Below are 16,678 nucleotides of genomic sequence, written 5' to 3'. Positions count from 1 at the left end.
CTTTTGAAAAGTGTGTAAAATTTTTATTTTTTCTTTTTCAATTTGTATTTTAGTTCAGAGGGTATATGTGCAGGTTTGTTACATGGGTAAATTGCATGTTGCCGGGGTTTGGTGTACAAATAATTTTGTCACTCAGATAGTGAGCATAGTACCCAATAGGTAGTGTTTTGACCCTCGCTCTCCTCCTACCCTCTACCCTCAAGTAGGCCCCAGTGTCTGTTGTTCCCCTCTTTGTGTCCATGTGCACTTGAAGTTTAGCTCCCACTTATGAGAACATGCAGTATTTGGTTTTCTGTTCCTGTGTTAATTTGCTTGGGATAATGGACTCCAGCTCCATCCATGTTGCTACAAAAGATATGAATTCATTCTTTTTTATGGCTGCATGGTATTCCATGGTATATATGTGCCACATTTTCTTTATCCAGTCCACCACCACTAATGGGCACCTAGGTTGATTGCATGTCTTTGCTATTGTGAATAGTGCACTGCATGTGTGCATGTGACTTTTTGGTAGAACGATTTCTATTCCTTTGGGTGTATACCCATTAATAGGATTGCTGAGTTAAATGGTAGTTCTAAGTTCTTTGATAAATCTCCAAACTGCTTTTCACAGTGGCTGAACTAATTTACATTCCCACCAACATTTCCTTTTCTTCATAACCTCACTAACATCTGTTATTTTCTGACTTTTCAATAATAGTCATTCTGACTGACACGAGATAACACATCACTGTGTTTTTGATTTGCATTTCTCTAATGAGTAGTGATATTGAGCATTTTTTCACTTGCTTGTTGTCTGTGTCTATGTCTTCTTTTAAGTGTCTGTTTATATCTTGTGCCCATTTTTTAATGGGGTTGTTGTTTTGGGCTTGTTGATTTAAGTTCCTTGTAGATTCTGGATATTAGACTTGTGTTATATGCATAGTTTGCAAATATTTTCTCCCATTCTGTAGGTTGTCTGTTTCTTCTGTTGATAGTTTCTCTTGTGTGAAGAAGCTCTTTAGTTTAATTAGGTCCCATTTGTCAATTTTTGTTTTTGTTGCAATTGCTTTTGGAGACTTTGTTATAAAATATTTGTCCAGAACCAAAACAGCATAGCACTGGTACAAAAACAGACACATAGAGCAGTGGAACCCAGAAATAAAGCTGCACACCTACAATCATCTGATCTTTGACAAGGTCGACAATAACAAGCAATAGTAAATAAATGGTGCTGGGATAACTGGCTATCCATATGCAGAAGAATGAACCTGGACCTGTTCCTTTTACCATATACAAAAATCAAAATGGATTAAAGACTTAAATGTAAGACCTAAAACTATAAAAACCCTAGAAGAAAATCTATTACCTTTCTAAGTATACCTCTATGCTTCATTTTTCAGTAGTTATGCTAGAATTACAAATACATCCTTGGCTTTTCACATTCTACTTAGGGTCAATATAACTCAATGTAATATTGGATAAACGTTAGAACTGTCTAGCTCCATTTGCCTCACTCATCTCCAACGCACTAACATCCTTTATGCTCTAGTTGTGATGTGTTTTACAACTGAATACATTACAACCCTCATAAGAAATAGTTCTAATGTTTATATTAGTCACATGTATTTTTAAAAAATTAATAGGAAAGAAAGCCTTGTTTTACATTTATCTACATATTTACTATTTCTGATGTTCTTCATTCATTCCTCTGGTGTGATGGAAATCAGAAGGATGAGAATGCTGGACATCTGAATTATTGTTCACCTACTGTGTTTTTCTTTTCTCTGTATCTTTGCTTTTTAACAATTTGGTTATGATTTGCCTACATATCATTTTCTTCATATTTAGTTTGGGGCCCACTAAGCTTCTTTAATCTGTACATTTATGTCTTTTACTAAATGTGGGGAAACTTAAGACATTATTTCTTTAGACATTTTTTCTGCCTCATTTACTCTTTGTCTTCTTCTTATAATACCCCAGTTACACATAGGTTAGACCTTTGCTGTTGTTCCACATGTCCTGGGGACTCTGTTGATTTTTTTCCATCTTTTTTCTCTCTCTTCTTTAAGGTAAATAATTTAAGCCCAACCAACAATTTTTTAAATTTCAAATATTGTATTTTTAGTTCTAAAATTTCCATTTGGTTAGTTTCTATATTTTCTATTTCTCTCCTAAGATTTCCTCTCTGTTCATTTATTATAAGTGTATTTTCCTTTTCCTCTTTGATCATTGTAATAATAACTGCTTTAAAAGTTCTTGTTTGGTGATTCTAACACCTGGGCTGGGTATTTGATTATTATCTTTCTTCAAGAGGATGGGTCAAATTTTCGTGATTCTTCGTATTTTGAGTAACTTTGGATTCTATTCTAGAATTGTAAATGTTATATTGTGGGGATTCTGGATTTTGTTATATACCTCCAAAGAGAAATGAGGTTTTGTTTTAGCAGCCAATTAACTTGGTAAGATCAACTTTAAAATTCTGTCATTCCAGCAATGAATGGCAGCTCTGTGTATACTGTTCTTGAACTGCCCATATGTACATGGTTCACAGGCTAGCCAGAGTCTTGGACAAATTGAGTTTGGTATTCTCTTCTCTGGATCTCTCATCTCTGGCATTTACCCTCACTCTCCAGTGGCCCTGGTTGTGGCTCCTTTCTCTGGTTGCTCCATCCAGAAAGTCAGCTGGCTTTCTACCAAAGTTTTAGTCACACTGAACCACCACAACTCTGAAACTGCCCCAATGCACAAAATCAGAAAACTCACCCTATGCCATTTGCTTCCTCCAAATTTTGACTGCTCTTCAAAATCTGCTTTTCTTGCTCCAGAGACCTCAAATATAGTAGAGAGAGAGGAGTGTTGTTTACAGTTTATTATTATCTGCTAGAGGTTAAATAAACTTATTTCTTCATATTTGAGGCAGATCTTCAAGACCATGAAGTTTAGAATATATATCTTCCAACTTGAAGACTAAGAGATGCATGATGTCAGGGAAAACAACACTCTCTACAAGATTAAATGACTATTTGCAGAAAAATGAAAACCTTTTTTCCCCTGGGAAGAATTAGCCTGAGAGTCTCTTAAATGGTCTTTTGTGAAGATTTTTAGGATATTTTTAGGATTTTTTAAAATCAACATTGTACTATAGGTGTGAGCCAAAGCAAAGTAAGAAAAAGAAATAGCATACATATTAAAAAGTAAGAATAAAACTCATTATTTGTATATAATTTGAATATCTAGAAAGTATAAGAGGGTAAATTGCAGAAAAATTCCTTAAAGTCACCTCTACCAGCCCTTAACTTAACAGCGACATTTGCCCTATACAGAAAAAAGGTAAGTAATTTCTAAAGGGATGAAATAATCTGTCTAGAAGATTCTAGGTCCCCAGAATGTTGGTACCCTTCAGTTTTGGGGCAATGTCCAGGCTTCCTGCATCTTCTCATCTTCACATCTTAAATAGAAGTGTGATACAACATTACCTGCTCATATACAGACAGCATGCAGTTGCTCTGAACTAATCAGTTTAATCCTTCATTTATAAAAATGAATAGCCAACCAAGGGTTACCATATACTTGAGGAAAATCACCAACAAAAGGAAAACCCAACATAAACAAACAGAACAATTGATCATAAAACAAGTGGACAACTCAGGAAACATCATTAAATATTAAAAAAATTTCACTTTCTCTCAGAAAATTCAAGAAGAAACTTGTATCCATAAAACAGGAAGAAGATGCTATAAAAAGTCAGAGTTTTTTATAGCATCTTTTAAAACTCTTTAACAAAAAAGAGTTAATGAAAACTAAAAAAAGTTAAAAGTTAAACTGAAAAAAAGGAAAAGTCCAAGAAGTTTCTCAAATATTAAAAAAATGCAAGAGATGGGAAATATGAAAGAAAAAACTGAACATCTATGAGGTCAATCCAGGAAGGTCAACATCCAATATGCATTTCAAAACAGTGGAAACAGAAAATAAAGAAGGAAATAATCTAAGAAATGTTAAAAGAAAAGTTCCCAGTATTGAAGAGAGCAGGAGGTCTTCAAGTTGAAAGGGCCCATCGAATGCCAAGCAGAATAAATAAAAAGAGATGTGCATTAGACATATCCTTATGAAATTCGAGATTGGCGGGTATAAAGAGAAGCTCCCATTTGTTTCTAAAATTTTTAAAGGATATCTACAAAGGAATGGAGGTAAGATTTGTATCAGACTTCTCAGTAACAATACTGGATAGTAGAAGACAAAGACAATGCTTGCAAAATTCTAAGTGAAAATGATTTTCAGCCTAGAACTCTGTACCTAGCCAAACTGTTTATAATGTGAGAAAATGAAATGGAAAAATTTTCAGATACTTAAGGTCTGTGAAAATTAGCCTCTTTTATATTCTTCCTGAAAAGAGTAGCCAATTTATATGATGAATAACACTGCTTCTGCTCACAAAACAAACAACAATAAAACAAACAAACAAAAAACGCCTAGAAATATGGAGGTGGGGAGAGACAATAAGAGTATTATTCAAATATGAGGCAAATGTAATTGTAGCGTGATTTTGAATGAGAAGAAAAAATGATGTTTGGTCTTGATACTAGAAACATTCTACTTAGGGTAGTGCATGTTTCTTTATATAGAATTGCATTCCCTGTATTACTAACTCTAGCTGTAGTGAATAAGAGTTACATAATTTAACATAGCAGGTGCTGTTTATTGGATTTCCATATTCAGAATCAATCAAATGCTGTTTGCTTGCTTTTAATTTTTAGAATCAATTTTACATGAAACACCAAATACTGAACTCCAATTATAGGACAGGGACATAAATGTAATAATATTGGAGACGAAATACTTAGAAACTGAAGAAAGGGAGACTTGGAAGGAAGAGTAAGGACATCCTCTTGACGGGGAATCAAAACAGACATCTGAAGAGAACAGCTCAATAAATAGAGATTCAGAGATAGTATTCAAAGTTATAAGCACTCGATTACAAAATAAACAGCGAAAATATGACTAAAACTGGGCAACAGGCAGAAAGAGGAGTGATGTAAGTTAGCTAAATTCCTCATAATCACTGGCAGGAAAGAGGAACCAAATATCACGAGGGTCAAAAGTGATTACCATTTACTGTTTGTTTTGTTACTTTCTAAACTGCTATAGAAAAAAACACACATGGCCGGGCGCGGTGGCTCAAGCCTGTAATCCCAGCACTTTGGGAGGCCGAGGCGGGCGGATCACAAGGTCAGGAGATCGAGACCACAGTGAAACCCCGTCTCTACTAAAAATACAAAAAATTAGCCGGGCGTGGTGGCGGGCGCCTGTAGTCCCAGCTACTCAGGAGGCTGAGGCAGGAGAATGGCGGGAACCTGGGAGGCGGAGCTTGCAGTGAGCCGAGATCGCGCCACTGCACTCCAGCCTGGGCAACAGCGTGAGACTCCGTCTCAAAAAAAAAAAAAAAAAAAGAAAAAAACACACATTTTTTAAATAGAAGAGTGATTGAATGAACTGTGATACTACGAAATACTATGTGACTGTTAAAAATATTAAGATGCCAAGAACAATCAGTGAAGAGAAAGAAACGCATCCAAATAGGAAAAGAAGTTAAACTATCTCTTTGCTGACAATGTAGTTCTATACCTGTAAAACCCTAAAGACCTTACACCCTAAAGTCAGAATGGCTTTTTTTTTTTTTTTTGAGACAGGCTGGAGTACAGTGGTACCATCACAACTCACTGCAGCCTCAACTTCCAGGGCTCAAGCAGTCCTCCTGTCTCAGTCTCCAAGTAGCTGGGACTGCCGATAGAAGCACACTTAGCTATTTTTTTATTTTGGAGAGACAAGGTTTAACCATTTTTCCCAGGCTGGTCTCAAACTCCTGGTCTCAAGCAATCTGCCAGTCTCAGCCTCCCAAAGTGCTGGAATCACAGGTATGAACCACCATGCCTGAGCTAGAATGGCTATTATTAAAAAGTCAAAAAACAACAGATACTGGTGAGGATGCAAAGAAAAGGGAATGCTTATACACTCTTGAGGGGAATGTAAATTAGCTGAGCCACTGTGGAAAGCAGTTTGAAGATTTCTCAGAGAACTCAAAACAGAAATACCATTCGACCCAACAATCCCATTACTGGGCATATATACAAAAGAATATAAATTGTTCTACCAAAAATACACATGCACTCATATGTTCATCATAGTCCTATTCACAATAGCAGAGACATGAAATTAACATAGGGGCTCATCAATGATGGACTGGATAAAGGAAGTGTGCTACATATGTATAATACTGTAGAATACTGCATGGCCATGAAAAAGAACAAACTCATATCCCTTGCAGCAATGTGGATGCAGCTGGAAGCCATTATCCTGAGCAAATTAACACAGGAACAGAAAACCAAATGCCCTGTATTCTTATTTATAAGTAGGAGCTAAACACTGGGTACTCATGGACATAAAGATGGCATTAATAGACACTCAGAACTACTAGAAGGAGGAGGGTTGGGGACAGGGTTGAAAAAATAACTATTGAGTACTATGCTGACTATCTGGGTGACATGATCAATCATACCCCAAACTTCAGCATCATGCAATATACCCTTGTAACAAACCTGCACACATACCCCTGAATCTAAAGTAAAAGTTGAAATTATCTTTTAATTAATTGAAAAAAATTGAGATGTATATTCTGATATGAAAAGAAATTTAAATATATTGCTAATTTTTTTAAAGTTGTAGAAAATAAAATAATCCCCCTTATGTTTAAAATACAAGGTAATTAAATATATATATATAGTAAAACATTTGTAAGGATCCTAACCAAATTGTTAACCAAAATTAATTCCAGGTAGGAGGGTAGAAATAGAGATAGGAGTGTGATGAAAGACTTCTACTTTTTATCTTATACAATACTATATAATTTAATTTCTTTATAATAAAAATGAATTTCTTTTTAAAATTGTACAATTTCAATTTTTAATAAAAAGTTGTAGGAGCTGTTCAGTGGAGCCAGAGAGGTGAGCATAAGTTCATCTGGAACTAAGATGTCCCAGCTTGTAGTGTAGACCTATCCCACTATACTTGCAATGATCCTTAGAAAATTAAATATCAGGATAGAAAATTGACAAGATATAATAAAAAGGAACAAGTCGTAAGGAGACTAAATGATCTCAAACTTCTTTAAAAGGAACCAGAACTGAAAAACCCTGCTCCATAGCCAAACTCCTTTTGGAGAAAGGGGAGCTTGGGCAGGAATGGGTCCTTATGCTCTCATCTTCCTCCCTGCACTCACAAGTCCAAATCCCATCTCCAGGCACCTTTCACAGGACCAGAGGCCTGGTCATTTAGAAGGATTAGGAAATAGCCAGAAAATTGCAGGCAAGAGACAATTTGAAGGCAAACAGTGGAGAGGGGCCGCAAGGGAGGGAGTGTTGAGCATTATTTAGAATTACAGTCCTTTGTAACCCCCCATCCCTTCCCATCCAGGACTCTCATCCTGGGAGTCTAGATAATTCCCAGGTTTCAGGCTGGAGGGTAGTTCTCCAATTGAAACAAGGAACACTACAGGGAGAACAGTGTGGAGGCAGTGCAGGAGGATGATTATTATAGGGTTCAGTTTTGTGCAAAGTGAACTATAGCACTTAAAACCTACACAATACAACTTAGTACCAATATCCTGTCATGGTCTTTAATAATCACTAATGTATTATTCTCATTTTCTCAGATAGGCTGTGGCCTCTGAAAAGGTATTTGCTGTTCTATTTGTACCCTGCTTTACACAAAGTGACAGTAATAGCTATAAGAGCATAATAATAGCTAACGTTCACATACTTACCATGTGCCAGACACTTTTCTAATGGCTTTGCATGTATTAACTAATTTAATGCTTCCAGCAACCCTGTGAGGTACTTTTATTATTCTTATTTTACAGATGAGGAAACATCTTGTCTCAGTTAAGACAGCTAGTGTTTTATACTCTTTGAACTGCATTAAATATTGTTCCTGAAGATCATCAAAAACATGTAACATTCTGACAATCATAAACATAAATAACATTTAATATTTTGTCTCTATATTTATTTATGGGACAACTTTGTGGCCAGAGTCTTGAAAGTATTAAAATTCTGAGTACCAAAGAAATTTTTAAACAATTTTTCCAAGATGGCAGGTTGGAGGCAGTGTTAGCATGCCTCCCCACTTGGAAAGACAAAATAATGTGTAGAGATTCACACTATGAACGTTTTTCCAAGAAGCAACATAGGGACTGAACAGGAAAACTGAAAGAAACCACAGACCCTTTGAAAGAAGCAGCGGGCTACAGCCTACACTAGCAGCCAGGCAGAAAACTGAGACAGTGAACCCGCTCCACATTGAGCATTGAGCACACTGCTACTATAACCAGCAGCTGAGAAAGCCATCATCTAAAGATGGTAACCTCGGTGGTAACCGAGGAACTCACACACAAAGGCTTCACCCCTGAAGGAACCCAGAAGTTACCAGCAACTATAAACATAAAGTCACATCCTCAAGGAGGAAAAAAGAAATTTTAAAAAACCAGTCAAATCCAAAATAAATTCAAAAATAATTAGAAGAAATAGTCTACCTAAATGAGAAGGAACCAGAAAAATAATTCTGGCAACATGACAAAAAAGGGTTCTATAACACCCCCAAAAGTGTCAGATGTTTAAAACTTTATTGTGTTACTCGATGAATGTCAACATACAATACCAACCAATATCAAGCCATTACAAAATATTCCAGATGATTTGTTAATAGTGTCTTTTGTTACATATTTTACATGTATAGTAAAAGGGAATGTTTTCTTCCTTAGAATGTTGTTAGAGATGATGAAGAGATTAGTGAGGAAGAACTGGAAGAAGACAATGATGATATTGAAAACATCCTTGAAGATGAGTTTCCAAAAGATGAGGAAGAGATGAGTGGTGAGGAAGATGAAGAACAGGAAACTGATGCAATTGAGCGCCTGAGAGGTGAACTAGGAGAAAAATTTGAATCAGAGACACATAATTTACAAATAATACAGGTTATTACTTTTCCTTCACTTTTTATAATTCAAAAAGTAACATTTGAGAATCAGACTAAAGCAATTTAGTTCATGCCATTTTTTAAACATTTCAAAAATGCATATTTTAGGGCTGTATTTCCTTTTATCAGTATCATTTAACAATTATGCAATAAGTCCATAATTTAAGAGCAATGTGGAAGCCACAGAGGGTCAGAGTAAGTTTAATCACCAACATGCAGCCACTTGGAAGCTGGAAATTATTTGTGTTCTGGACTGAAGTAGTCAGTCACCAGCAGTGTGTACATGCTGTGACTAAATACTACCAGCCTTTTTCTCACTAAATATATTTGTTTTTATGACTTTTCTTATCAGGATGAACTTGAGAGGTATTTGATACCAATAATTTCCATTAATGGAGCTCGGAAAAATCACATTGTACAATATACATTGAATATGAAACTGAAACCACTGGTGGAAAATCGTGCAAGCATTTTTGAGAAATGTCATCCAATATCAGCAGCCCTTGCCCAGAAAATGCTCAGCTTTACCTACAAGTATATAAGCTCATTCGGCTACTGGGACCCCGTAAAGGTAATTTCAGCAAATGCACCTGAAAGCCATGTTCCTTCTTTATTTTTTTCAAAGGTATGTCTTTCTTAAAAGGAAAAAGACTGGATAATTTCAAAAATTGTAAGTATTGTATAGTAGTCTCATCTAGCTATAAAAATACTTTGGAATTTAAAATGGAATCATTAAACTTTCAACTTTTCTTTTATCACCAACTGTATAACATAGAGCAGACACCCCTACTTCCCCCTGAGTTTCTCCTTATCTCTAGCCTTTACTCCCATCCATGAACTTCACTCTAGCCCAAGAATTACAATGTTGACACTACCATTGATCTGTAGCAACTGTCTTGAGGTAGCTCTCAGGGAGGAGCAATATCACCATACTGTTTCACACCTACTCTGTCAAGTCCAGGGATGGCTGACGCTTGCCCATCTGATGCTATAAAAAGATATTCAAATGTAGCATTGATCAATTGCCCAGTCTTCGTCATCACCAATGCAAAGATGTGGAACCACTCCTCCAACTTCATTCCTACCCACACCTTAGGCTGCCTTTTAGGTGTATTTTTCCCTTTCATGATAGCTCTTAATGTGTATGTGAGTGGGATTTGAACTGTACAAAAATACAGAAGAGAACCCAGTGGGATTTGCCCTACTAGAATACTCCAAAAGATAACCCAAGAACCCAATTGTATTAGTCATCTCTGGCTGCCATAACAAAATGCCACTTGGTAGCTTAAACAACAGAAATTATTTTCTCACAGTTCTAAAGGCTAAAAGTTCAAGATCAAGGACCAGCAGGGTTGGTTTTTCTGACAAGGCAAGACCTCTTTCCTTAACTTGCAGTTGGCCGCCTTCTAACTGTGTCCTCACGTGGTCTTTTCTGTGTGCCTACCCCGGTGTAAGGACACCAGTCCCACCAGATTCAGGTTCCATCCTTCTGACCTCATTTAACCTTAATTACCTCCTTTATTAAAGGCCCTGTCTTCAAATACCGTCACTTTGGGTGCTAGGGCCTCAAACAGAAATTGAGGAGGTAAGGGAGAAACAATTCAATCCATAACATCACCTTAGGAATGGACCTCTTTGTGAGGATAAATTGGCCTGTGAATAAATGCAAACCTCTTAGGCTCTTTGACAGAAACATTCAGTATACACTAAACACACTATAAAGGAAGTAGAAGGACTATAATTGTCATAAACTGAAGGCCAATTAAGAACTATTACATTGATTACATACGGCTGTAAAATAATGTGTACTTTTCCACAGTTGTTTAATATTAATTGTTGATTATAATTAGTTTTCCTATTCTGTAAGGAAATTTTTTTCTTGTGTTATGAATTGCTTTTTTCAAATGTATTTCAGGGAAGTGCTGTATAAATTCAAACTAACTTTCAAATTCAACTGTGTATATGTTGCAGCTAAGTGAAGGAGAGACAATCAAGCCAGTTGAAAATGCAGAGAATCCAATTTATCCTGTAATCCATCGTCAGTATATTTATTTTTTATCTAGTAAAGAAACAAGAGAAAAATTTATGAAGAACCCAATCAAATATATCCGCCAACCCAAACCTAAGCCTACTGTGCCCATTAGGATTATAATTGTGGGGCCTCCAAAATCTGGGAAAACTACAGGTGAGCGTATGTTTGCCTTTGTTTCCCTCAAGCATAAAAGAATCTGCTTGTTAACTATAACAGGTCCATTACCCGATGCACATGGCAGGTCAATTCACCAGGACACTGGGCTGCAGCAGAAAAAGACATTTAATCATAGGGTGGCTGAGTGAGGAGACAGGAGGAAATCTCAAATCTGTCTCCCTGAGGAATTTGGGGCTAGGGTTTTTAAGAGTTTTGGAGTGGGCTGAATTGAAGTGCAAAAATCATTGATTGGTTGAAGAATGCAGGTTGAAGTCATGGGACAGGGAGATGAAGAAACTGAATTCTCCTGCTGATTCAGTTCCTCTCTGGGGGTCTTTAAACCTCCTGTTGGTGTCAGCTATTCTGCTGACATTTAGGTTCTGCTTAAGGAATTCCTTAACAAAAGCCTTATTAGTCTAACATCAGAGATCCTATCTATCTTAAACAAAAAGCCTTATGAGTTGAACATCAGAAATCCTGTTTATAGGAATGATGGGGATGCCAGTGGTCAGTAACTACGCTATGTGACTTTCAGTTACAAGTAAGTGGGTCAAAGCTGCAGCCTGATTCAGGCTTATTATAATTATATTTCTGTCCAGAATTCTTGTTAATCCTGTGAGAATGACTTCACCCTGAAAACTAGTGCCACTTTTCAGAAAACCAACTATCAAGATTGACTCAAAACAAGATAGAAAACCTAAATAGACCAATAACCATCGAAGAGAAGGCATTCGAAAATATAACCCAACTCTGAAATGGCCCAGGATCAAATTGTTTTAGACAAAAATTATAGCAAATTTTAAAAGAATTAAAAACTCAAGAGATAATGCCTGTATTTTTATAAGCTCTCCCATAGCAAGGAGAAAGAGTAAGTTTCTCAACTTATTTTTATTTTCTTTTTTATTAAGGAATATGGTTCATACAGCCAAAAAGGCATATAGGATACAAATCCATTTTTTAATTAACATGACCCTAATATCAAAACCTAACCAAGACAATGCAAGAAATTACAAACTAATATTCATAATTATAGTCAAATATCCTAAGTATATAAAGTATATGAAAATATTTTATAAATATAATCTACTATACTAGGCACAGTGGCTCATGCCTGTAATCCCAGCACTTTGGGAGGCCAAGGTAGGAGGATTACTTGAGCCCAGGAGTTCAGGACCAGCCTGGGTAACATAGTGAGACCTCATCTCTTCAAAAAAATTAAAGCATTAGCTGGGCATGGTGGCACATGCCTGTAGTCCCAACTATTTAGGAGACTGAGGTGGGAGGACCACTTGAGCCCAGGAAATTGAGGCTACAGTGAGCCATGATCATGCCACTGTACTCCACCCTAGGCAACAGAGTGAGAGCCTGTCTCAAAACAAGTAATAATAATAAATAATTTTCTTAATCATTGCTGGAAAGGCATTTGATAAACTGTATTCCTGTAATGTTTTGTGTAACTTTGGACTTTAGGGCAAATAGTCCAAAACTTGGTTGGTTGTAGTATTTCAACATGACATGATAACAAAAAGAACAGTGGGTGGTTACAATCAGAACAGAATGGAAAGGGCAGATATAGGATACATTTCCAAGGAAAACAGTAAGTCTTAAAGATTGACCGAATAGAGAACTCTTTGTTCTCTTTTTTAGAGAGAGAAGGGAGTTTTATGTTCCAGCTCTTCAGATGAAAAGTTTATTTTGGCTTTATAAAGTTCTTAACATGACAAAAGAGTCTATAATTGTTACAGGAAAGGGGTCCAGAACCAGACCCCAAGAGAAAGTTCTTGGATCTCGCGTAAGAAAGAATTAAAGGCGAGTCCATAGAGTACAGCGAAAGCAAGTTTATTAGGAAAGTGAAGGAATGGCTGCTCCATAGACAGAGCAGCCCCAAGGGTTGCTGGTTGCCCATTTTTATGGTTATTTCTTGATGATGTGCTAAACAAGGGGTGGATTATTCATGTCTCCCCATTTTAGACCACATAGGGTAACTTCCTGACGTTGTCATAGCATTTGTAAACTGTCATGGCACTGGTGAGAGTGTGGCAGTGAGGACAACCAGAGGTCACTCTCATTGCCATCTTGGTTTTGGTGGATTTTAGCCAGCAAAAAACAGATTCATTACTGCAATCTGTTTTATCAGCAAGGTCTTTATGACCTGTATCTTGTGCTGACCTTCTGTCTCATCCTGTGACTTAGAATGCCTTAACTGTCTGGGAATGCAGCCCAGTATGTCTCAGCCTTATTTACCCAGCCCCTACTCAAGATGGAGTTGCTCTGGTTTGCGTGCCTCTGACATAATCGTATCCTAAATGTTCGCAAAGATAATGATGTTTTCCAAAGACAGCAGAACATTGACATGCAAAATGAGATCCCACATCCAGAGCACAAAGTGAAAATGTAGATTACCTGATATCTCATTTTTTTGTTGAAATGGTGGTTGATTTTTAAACAAGGTGTCAAATTTTAGGAGCTTAATTATTGTTAGAACTTTAAAAAAAAATATCTCGTTCCAGCATTTGTGCAAAGCTGAAGTTACGTGCTCTGTGGCTCTCACAGGAACTTCCTTATTGGATGGTCCTGATGGTGATCCCTGGTCAATCACCATCCTCATGGGATGAGTAGGGTTGTCAGTATCCTCCACCCACTGCTATTTCCACACAGTGCTCAGGCAAGGAATATACACACAACAGAGCACACCCACGTTTACTAGCTACTAGAATCCATTTATCTATCTATTGTCTCACTCAGGAGAAGCCAGTGTGAGTCTTCCTTCAGCCAATGGCAACATCTATGTAACCTTGGACAAATCAGTTCCCCTCATCTATAAAATCGAAATTTCAATATCAATTCCACCCACCTGATGAAATAGTTAAAAATATCAAATAAAGTCATGGAAGAAAAATTCCTCATAGGCTGTAAGTCACTATTGAAATGTCAAGTGTGCCATTATACATTTTAAAAATTATTTCCTAGAGTATTAACTGAGATCTAACTGTATAGGTTATGCAATGCTGATTGCATCATGGAGTCCATAAATGGACAGAAAGGAGAATGATACGATTCAGTGAAACAGGAGTGTTATATTGTTATTTGGGGCATACTGCCAGATATTAAGAGTACATATAAGATGACTTGCAAAGCTCTCAAAAATTTTGCTACCTCATGCAGAAGAAAGAAAACCCTTAAAATTGGTTTGTTAAAGAAAAAAAAAAAAAAAGCAGATTTGGCCCATTAACCAGATCTATCAGCCACAGACCTGAAGTACTGTTAATGACTGACCTCTGACAGTTATTAGTTCCATAAAATATGGCAATTTTAATTTTTGAAATTTCATTGAGAAATGTGAAAATTAGCTTGCTGTTGATATAATCAGCCAGAGTCTAAAACTAAGGTGAACTGATAAATTCGTGAAATGAAATAAATTTAGAGTTTTGTTTTTCACTATCTGTTGGGTACTACTGTTCTGGTATCTTTGGGTTGGATCTTTTCTGGCTTGAAACCTCTGTGGCTGCAGCAGCTTTACCCAAATTCTTGTCCTGCATCCAGGAAGAATGAGGTAGGCAGACAACTGAACAGTGAAAAAGACAAATGTGAATTGAGTGTTACAGCAGCTCAGAGGAGACCCACAGTGGGTGGCTCCTCTGCACAGGCAGGTCATCTGTCCAGTGTTCAGTTCTCAGCAGAGAGGAGGCCCTGGAGAGGGTAACTCCTATCTGCTCCTGGTTGTCCTGATGTCTGCTGCTCTCAGCAGAGAGGAGGCCCTGGAGAGGGTGGCTCCTATCTGCTGGCAGGTCATTCTGCAGCTCTCAGCAGAGAGGGTAGCTCCTCTCTGCAACTGGTTGTTCTGTCATCTCCAGTTATCAGCAGAGAGGATACTCCTCTCTGGAGTTGGTCATCCTGTCCTCTCCAGCTATCAACAGAGAGGGTACTCCACTGTCAGCAGAGAGGGTACTTCTCTCTGCAGCTGGTCATCCTGTCATCTCTCTGCCCTCTTCGTCCTCTGGTCATCCTCTCCCTGCTCTGGCTGAGCCCAGGGCTTTTATGGACCTCAGAGGGGAGGAAGTGCCTGCCGATTGGTCCATGGGTGGCCCTGGGTAGGCCCAGAAGAGGCACCTGGGGCCTTACTGGGGACCCACCCACTTCTGCCTAGGAATCAATCTGCCACCCACTGCTATTTATGGCCCCTGGGCTTGGCCCCAACCCCTGCTCAGAGATGGGAGTAGGGCCAGGAGCAGAGAGAGGCCAGACAGCGGGAGCAGACACCACTGAGCCTGCAGGGGTTGGGGAGGTTCCCAGGCCCCTGAGGATGCAGGCTGCAGAGATGCAGAGATGCCTGGGTCCTGCACCTGGGAGAACCCCCCAAGCTGCACCCAGGGAGCTCCCATCCTGCCAACTCAGAAGGGGCAGGGTTCTGGCTTGTCTATGGCTTCTGCCTGCTCCCTGGAGCAGGAGGCCTAGAGTTGCAGCTGTGGGTCAGGCGGCTGCAGCTGCACCCAAGAGGGCAGATCTTACCTGCTCCTGGCTGCCTCCAAGAGCACAGGGAGGCTCAGACCCACAGCAGCAGTTTAAGTGTCTGTAGCCACGCCCAGGAGGATGGGGCTCCTGCCTGCTCCATAGAGCAGGAAGCCTGGGTCTGCAGCATGGTTTGGGCAGCTGCAGCCAGCGTGATGGCAGCAGCCACTGCCATCACTATGTTTGCTACTTGGGAGACGGGATCATTAGAAGCCCAAACCTGAGCATCATGCAATATACCCATGTAACAAAGCTGCACATGTTCCCCTTGAATCTAAATCACTTAATTTAATTTAAAAGTTTTATGTTTTTCAGTTGCCAAAAAATTTACAAGCGAATATGGGTTAAAGCATTTATCAATAGGAGGAGCTTTGCGTTATGTACTAAACACTCACCCGGAAACAGAGCTGGCACTTATGTTAAATTGGCATCTTCATAAAGGAATGACAGCACCTGATGAACTGGCTATTCAAGCCTTAGAACTTTCTCTGATGGAAAGTGTGTGCGGTACTGCAGGGTAAGTGAATGGGGTGAGAGGATGGGACAGAGGGAATTAAATCTTTCAAGAAACTGCTGGCTCATGATTTAAAACACTTACATAGGTCTTACAGCTCTTATAAAAGGGTGTGATCTACTTCTCTCAAACTCTGGACACCTATATGGTTACATATTTGAATTTTCTGTCAAGCAAAAACTTGGCTTGAAAATTCACATGCCAGATTAGCAGGCAGGCCCCTTCACTCTCTCCAGCAACCCCTGAGTGGTCCAAAAGGCTTCAGACTTAAACAAAGGAGGCTGATGTGACTTCTACACTCCAGGAGTTCTTCTCACTGCCCCATGAAGTGATGGAGAAGTGCCCCTCCCCTGTCCCCCAGGTGCTGGTCCAATGGAGATGGTCTATGTCTGGCCCAGCATTCTGCACAGGTAGCAGTGCCTCTCCCTTAACACCACATTTGGACAAGAAAGCTATGC

General features: G+C 38.5%; 1 protein-coding gene across 4 annotated transcripts in view; it reads left to right on the top strand.

The window, feature by feature from the left end:
- AK9 (adenylate kinase 9) overlaps positions 1–16,678 on the top strand; it is a 174,707-nt gene that overhangs the window by 140,476 nt on the left and 17,553 nt on the right. For all 4 annotated transcript variants that reach the window (XM_065543206.2, XM_074036850.1, XM_045391667.3 and 1 more), the window contains 4 exons: positions 8,795–9,007; positions 9,362–9,580; positions 10,981–11,194; positions 16,022–16,223. In XM_065543206.2, coding sequence (XP_065399278.1) covers positions 8,795–9,007; positions 9,362–9,580; positions 10,981–11,194; positions 16,022–16,223 — 848 coding nt within the window. The remainder of the gene's footprint in view (positions 1–8,794; positions 9,008–9,361; positions 9,581–10,980; positions 11,195–16,021; positions 16,224–16,678) is intronic.

The sequence above is a fragment of the Macaca fascicularis genome, chromosome 4 (assembly GCF_037993035.2).
Source record: "Macaca fascicularis isolate 582-1 chromosome 4, T2T-MFA8v1.1".
Taxonomy (NCBI): domain Eukaryota; kingdom Metazoa; phylum Chordata; class Mammalia; order Primates; family Cercopithecidae; genus Macaca; species Macaca fascicularis.
Note: the sequence above shows the minus strand (reverse complement) of the source record. Positions and strands in the feature narration are given on the sequence as shown.